This window comes from Protomyctophum bolini, assembly GCF_963924005.1.
Source record: "Protomyctophum bolini genome assembly, chromosome: 5".
Lineage (NCBI taxonomy): Eukaryota > Metazoa > Chordata > Actinopteri > Myctophiformes > Myctophidae > Protomyctophum > Protomyctophum bolini.
In genome coordinates this window covers 38,025,137-38,032,636 of record NC_137866.1, presented here as the reverse complement: position 1 = coordinate 38,032,636, position 7,500 = coordinate 38,025,137, and the positions used below count along the sequence as shown (strand labels likewise).

The following is a 7,500-nucleotide window of genomic DNA, read 5'->3' as shown; positions in this document are numbered from 1 at the left end:
ACCGGTTTTCACGTCACGACATATAAACACCACACACACACACAATGTCCCGACCTCATTCTTCATTTCATTCTTGAGACAGCAGAGGCACGCGATGGCACCGGAGAAAGAAAAAAGGTTTGTCCAGTGCAAACTTTATTTTCGACGCGAGGACGCCTGCCCTAAACCTCTAGGCGTACTATAGGCTACCACCACACCGCTAAGCTTACACCACCACGTGACCACGGCACCACCACCACCCGCACTGGGGGTGGTTATATTTTATTAACATACTCTACAGATTGGACATTGCATTGTATTCATTAAACAAAGACGTTCCATAGTGTCACTTTAACCCATTCTGACCGGGAACCCGTTTTGGTGTTAGCATCATGTTGTGCTTTAGCTATTAAAAAATAGCAGATCTACAAGCTCATAGCGCGCCACCGAGTGGCGCGCTACGAGCTTGTAGGTCTGCTATTTTTGAAAAAATCGAAGAACGACTGACATTTTTAGAATCTGATCTCAGGTCAGAATGGGTTAGTCAGACCAGTGTGTGTCCAGTGGAAACCTCGTATGGATCTGATCTCAGGTCAGAATGGGTTAAGTACAGAATCTGAGTACTTCTTCACAGCACACAATGAATAAATACATCACTGAGGCTTTTTACTGTGCATGACCTCGACTGGAGGAAGCGTACGGTTGACGAGCGTATTTAGCTGCGGATGGATTATGAACAAATCCTCCTCATTATAAGTTCACAGCACACAGAGAGACAACATTGTGGACTCTCTGTCTGGTTGCAGTGGTGGGAAAAAAGCACTCAAATGTTTTACTTTACAATTTAGGCATTTATTACTTAATTAAAAGTATCAATGCTGCAATGGAGAACTACTCCGTTACAAGTAAAAGTCCAGAATTCAAAATGTACAAAAGTAGTGGCATCAAAATGTACTTAAAGTACCAAGAGTATAAAGTACTCACTATGCAGAATGTCCCATTTCAAGTTTTCAAATGTATTAAAAATATATTTAAAAATAGCTATAGATCGGCTATTTTCAAATGGCCGAAATGTATATAGAGCTGAAGTGTTTAACCCATTTTGGGTGGGAACCTGTTTTGGTGTTAGCATTATGTTATGCTTTAGCTATTGAAAAATAGCAGACCTACAAGCTCATAGCGCGCCACTTGGTGGCGCGCTATGAGCTTGTAGGTCTGCTATTTTTGAAAAATCGAAGAACGACTGACATAGAAATGGGTTAATGCATGTTTTGTAATAATAATAATCCAAGTTAACTAGTAGCTAACGTTTTCAAATAAATGTATAGTGGAGTAAAAGTAGAATATTTGCCTCTCAGATGCAGTGGAGAACAAGTAAAAATATTGGAAATTGCAAATACCTCTAAATTGTACTTAAGGCGCACAATACTTAAGTAAATGTACGTATAGTTACAGTAACTGTCCACCACTGCCAGGCTGCCTGCTGTGTTCTTACCGTGGTCTTCTGGCACTGGATGCTGGTGCTGTTGAAGCGCAGCGCGGGGACGCTGTGCGAGCTGCCCTGGATGTGGAAGATGCACTCGTAGTTCCTCTGGCCAGACTGCGGCTGGGGAAGGTTCTGGGCCAGCAGGGTGATGGGCCTCAGCACCCCCGCAGGGATGTAGATCTGGGTCGACGGCAGGATCTGAGGACACTCCTGAGAGGGAGGGAGAGAGAGAGAGAGAGAGAGAGAGAGAGAACACTGTGTAAACCAAATGACCTCGGTACATACTGTAGAAATCCTGTACATATTAAACAGAGCAAGTAACTTTAATTCAATTACATTTTGAATAAATTGCTGCAACTGGCAAAGCATCGAAATACTGCTGTCAACTTTAAAAAGTTAATACCAAGCCAACCTCTCCTATATGGATGTATAACTATTTCCTCACGGAAAATGCACAGTTTGTAATGCATAGTTTAAGATAGTCTTCCCTCGACGTTGCAATGTAACACAGCTGTGTCTGCTCTTTTTATTTTATTCCTATTTTATATTCAATATTCATGTGTGCATAAATTGTTTTGTTTTGATTGTGTTGTTCTACTTTTGCTTTGGCAATGTAAACATACGTTTTCTCATGCCAATAAAGCTCAGTTGAATTGAGTTGAATTGACAGAGAGATAGAGAGAGAGAGAGAGAGAGAGAGAGAGAGAGAGAGAGGCGATGAAGGTATCTTCTAACTCTAACACAAAGTGTATAAAACAAGAGCATTGTAAACATTGCTGAATGTCCCTTCAGACGTAGACCATTCACACCTCACACCGTGCTCGACACCACCGCACAGCAGCACGCACAAGCAATAAACACCAAGGGAAAGTGAAACTCACTAACAGCAAGAACCACATTACAGCACTTGGCCGTCGATTGCCAATTATGTCAAGAACGTTTTGAGATCGCATATCGTCTATTACCAGCGAATAGACTGTAGAGGGGGGGGGGGGGGGGGGAGTAGGGGACCTAGTATAGAGCCCTGGGGAGCGCCGGTCAAGTAGTACAGTATAGAGGTTAAGTGGTTAGCATACTCTATAGGCTCAAATGCCTTTTTAGTCATCCAGATAGCTTTAAGATGGCTAACATCAGGTATATAAAAGTAAAGGCTGTGCTGTATAATAATGCGTGCTCAAGGTTGGCTTGGAAAAGGAATAAATCCATGGTCGGCGTGCTGAGCAAGGACAGAAGATTACGTTTCCCTGAAGACTTGGTGACATTTAAATCCCTTCTTAAAACCATTTTTTATAGGAAAGTTGTTGAATATAGGTTACTGGGGCTTTTATCATTTCACCGCCACATTTCTGGACTTTATTTTATCCCCCGATGTCAAACACATACAGTCTGCATCAGATAAGACACACAATGCACATCCCCTCCCTCTCTCCCTCTCTCCTTTTCTCTCACTCTCTAGTGGAATAAGAACTTTACTTAAGTACAATGTAATCATACTCAAAATCGTCCACTTCTGCATTCTGTAACTCTGTCCTAACTGTCCTCTTTTGCTCTCATTCTTATATTTTCGTAGTGTTCTCCCTTCATTTCTCTACATGGTTTTCATCTGTGTTGTTGTTCTCCTCCACCCTTTCTCTTTCAGCCTGACATCTCTCCCTCCCTCCTCCTCTTTCACTGGTGGAAAGTAACTAAGTACTTACAATTGTGAGGTAGTTGTACTTTCCAATACTTTGACTTCTACTCCACTACATCTTGGATACAAATATTGTACCTTTACTTATTTTAAAACTTTAGTTAGCCTACTAGTTACTTTGAAGATTTGGATTATTATTGCAAAACATACATTAACCACGTCAGTCCTATATACATTTTGGCCATTTGAAAATAGCAGATCTACAAGCTCACAATGTGTTGCATTGCAATGCATTGTGACTTCAAATGGGACATTTTGTCTGTTGTTCTCTCCTCCCTCTATCTTTCTCTCATTCTCACCCTCCTGTCTGTTGTTCTATCTTCCCTCTATCTTTCTCTCATTCTCACCCTCCTGTCTGTTGTTCTCTCCTCCCTCTATCTTTCTCTCATTCTCACCCTCCTGTCTGTTGTTCTATCTTCCCTCTATCTTTCTCTCATTCTCACCCTCCTGTCTGTTGTTCTATCTTCCCTCTATCTTTCTCTCATTCTCACCCTCCTGTCTGTTGTTCTATCTTCCCTCTATCTTTCTCTCATTCTCACCCTCCTGTCTGTTGTTCTCTCCTCCCTCTATCTTTCTCTCATTCTCACCCTCCTCCTGTCTGTTGTTCTATCTTCCCTCTATCTTTCTCTCATTCTCACCCTCCTGTCTGTTGTTCTCTCCTCCCTCTATCTTTCTCTCATTCTCACCCTCCTGTCTGTTGTTCTCTCCTCCCTCTATCTTTCTCTCATTCTCACCCTCCTGTCTGTTGTTCTCTCTTCCCTCTATCTTTCTCTCATTCTCACCCTCCTGTCTGTTGTTCTCTCCTCCCTCTATCTTTCTCTCATTCTCACCCTCCTCCTGTCTGTTGTTCTATCTTCCCTCTATCTTTCTCTCATTCTCACCCTCCTGTCTGTTGTTCTATCTTCCCTCTATCTTTCTCTCATTCTCACCCTCCTGTCTGTTGTTCTATCTTCCCTCTATCTTTCTCTCATTCTCACCCTCCTGTCTGTTGTTCTCTCTTCCCTCTATCTTTCTCTCATTCTCACCCTCCTGTCTGTTGTTCTCTCCTCCCTCTATCTTTCTCTCATTCTCACCCTCCTCCTGTCTGTTGTTCTATCTTCCCTCTATCTTTCTCTCATTCTCACCCTCCTGTCTGTTGTTCTATCTTCCCTCTATCTTTCTCTCATTCTCACCCTCCTGTCTGTTGTTCTCTCCTCCCTCTATCTTTCTCTCATTCTCACCCTCCTGTCTGTTGTTCTCTCCTCCCTCTATCTTTCTCTCATTCTCACCCTCCTCCTGTCTGTTGTTCTATCTTCCCTCTATCTTTCTCTCATTCTCACCCTCCTGTCTGTTGTTCTCTCTTCCCTCTATCTTTCTCTCATTCTCACCCTCCTGTCTGTTGTTCTCTCTTCCCTCTATCTTTCTCTCATTCTCACCCTCCTGTCTGTTGTTCTCTCTTCCCTCTATCTTTCTGTCATTCTCACCCTCCTGTCTGTTGTTCTATCGTTCTATCTTCCCTCTATCTTTCTCTCATTCTCACCCTCCTGTCTGTTGTTCTCTCCTCCCTCTATCTTTCTCTTATTCTCACCCTCCTCCTGTCTGTTGTTCTCTCCTCCCTCTATCTTTCTCTTATTCTCACCCTCCTCCTGTCTGTTGTTCTCTCCTCCCTCTATCTTTCTCTTATTCTCACCCTCCTCCTGTCTGTTGTTCTCTCCTCCCTCTATCTTTCTCTTATTCTCACCCTCCTCCTGTCTGTTGTTCTCTCCTCCCTCTATCTTTCTCTCATTCTCACCCTCCCTTTCTGTTGTTCTCTCCTCCCTCTATCTTTCTGTCATTCCGCCTCTCAGTCTGACGCTAACAATGAACAACAGACACGCAGTATGTCAATAAACACATTGCAGAAAAGCTGTCATATAATACATCAAGCAGCTCATTTACCTGCAAGGCAATTCATCTATCATAAATCACATAAAAGTGTCAATGGTTCTGTCATGTTGGGTCTATTGACTATGAGTATGACTGCATGCATGCATCATTATACTGACAAGCATTTCCTAAAGCGTAGCGGATTGTTAGATTTTTCAGAGGAACAAACAGAAGAATCACAGGAATGTCCTTTGGTAGCTTTTTTAAAAGCACAACTTCACAAATGATACAAAATAAATCAAAGAATCTACTCGGCCTGTGTCTCATAGTCAGTGGTGTAAAAAGTATTTGCAGTAATGGAGTATTTCTAATGTTCAGTACTTACTTCTACTCCACTACATAATCTAATCTGAGTTCCCAGATATTTTTGCCAGCTCACACATGACAACTACATCTCATAGACTACAAGAACTAAACTTTACTCCACTACAATTATTTGAAAACTTTAGTTACTATAGTTTCTTTGTAGATTTTGATTATTATGCATACATTACACATACATTAACCATGTCAGTCCTATATACATTTCTACAAGCTCACAATGCGTCGCAAAGCGATTTGAAAACTTGTGAAATGGGTCATTCTGCATTATGACTACATTCTACTTTTTGGAATTTAAGTACATTATGATACCAATACTGTTGTACTTCTACTCAAGTACATTTTAAATTCTGGACTTGTCTACTTGCAACATCATCAGCATCATTTTTCGACCGGGGTCGATATCATGGATTTCACAATGCCATGCCAGACTTGCCAGACATGACAGACATTGCAGTATTGGTACTTTTACTTAAGTTATGATTACTTTTCCCCCCACCTCTGCTCTGTGAACACTTCAGAGTGACCAGAATGTGTCTGGAGAGATTAGCGCTTTTGGACATGCTTTCCACCCAACAGACAGTGGCAACATTCTGCCCGTGTTGACTTAAACCAAGGACATTTTATTACCGTGAGTGCTTGGGGAGTCTTATGTCAAAAGAATGAACTGTTCGGAGCCACGCATGCACCACCCGGTAAATACACTATACACTATATTTTCTGAGACTTGAGTTGTGCTCACATTCTCTTAGGTGCATTCAAGGAAGCTGTTGTTTTAAAAAGATATAAAAGTAAAAGTTGCAGGAGCGGAGGAGCTTTGAGAGAGAGAGGGGGGAGATCAGACAGGCTTATACTGTATAGGAGGAGGTGAAGTGAGGAGAAAGGTGAGCATATAATGAAAGGAGAGGAGATGAGGGGTGAGGAGAGGGCCTAGGAGCCACGCACTCGTTTAATAACGGAGAGATGAGAGTCACGCAAGGTCAACTCCCTGTGGGGAGAGAGACAGAGAGAGAGAGAGAGAGAGAGAGAGATGGAGAGATGGAGACAGACAGACAGACAGCATGGTCTAAATGTCTCAATGGTAAAATCTAAAGACGCTAGATGCTGATTATTGTTCAATTAAAGACAAAACTACACCGTATTAGACATACTGTAGGTATAGAGTTACACACACACACACACACACACACACACACACACACACACACACACACACACACACACACACACACACACACACACACACACACACACACACACACACACACAGTCTACTCATCTTGCACTTGTACTCATATATGATTCATCCCAGAGGATGTTTTTTCAAAGAGTTGCTGGCATCTTTCTTACAGGCTACTGGGGGGAAAACCCTCACTAGAACTCTTCTTCTGCTCTTCTACTCATGTCCCAGTCTATTTGAAGTTGCATGTACTGTAGTTCCGCCTCCCCTTTGAAAAGAAACCTGGCCTTTATCCGACACACTACAATACTTTCAGAACCATCTCCAAATTGCCCTTTATTTTCAAAAGGTACAGGGGAGAGGGGGGGGAACAGAAAAGAGGTTTCAAAACAAATACTAGAAAAAGCACTCAACAGTGTGTGGACTGGAGCAGACATCTGCCAGCTGGTCCATGAAGTGTTATGGTGCCATGGACACTATAGTGCAGAGCTCAGCAAAATGCTCAGTATTACTTTAACCCCAATGAGTGTGTACGAATGCAACCCAATGGATCCCGTAAAGGGTCCATCTATAGACTCTCGGGTGTTGAATAGACTCTAAATCGTCAGAGCGCCGTGGAGACTTTTGCCAGGCTGTCCATAATGGTGTGTATACCGTGTAGGTGCCAATGCACACACACTGCACAATAAAGTGTTAGTGTTGAAGCGCTGATGGCCTAGTGTTATAAGGTGCATGCTATGATTACAGAGCTGTCAGGCTCTAATGCAGCCTGATAGCTAGCCACAGATTTGATTCCTGGGGCTGACAACCTTTGCTGAGTATCACTCCCCACCAGATGCCGAAAAACATGTTCAGGCCTTTGTCTCCTGAAAGCTTGACTACTGCGACACACATCTCATCCAGAAGCTCCAGTACGTTCAGAACACGGTGCTGCTATAG

General features: G+C 42.6%; 1 protein-coding gene across 2 annotated transcripts in view; it reads right to left on the bottom strand.

The window, feature by feature from the left end:
• Positions 1 to 7,500, bottom strand: part of plxna1a (plexin A1a) — a 331,250-nt gene that overhangs the window by 122,037 nt on the left and 201,713 nt on the right. For both annotated transcript variants that reach the window (XM_080763399.1, XM_080763400.1), the window contains exon 10: positions 1,475 to 1,675. In XM_080763399.1, coding sequence (XP_080619525.1) covers positions 1,475 to 1,675 — 201 coding nt within the window. The remainder of the gene's footprint in view (positions 1 to 1,474; positions 1,676 to 7,500) is intronic.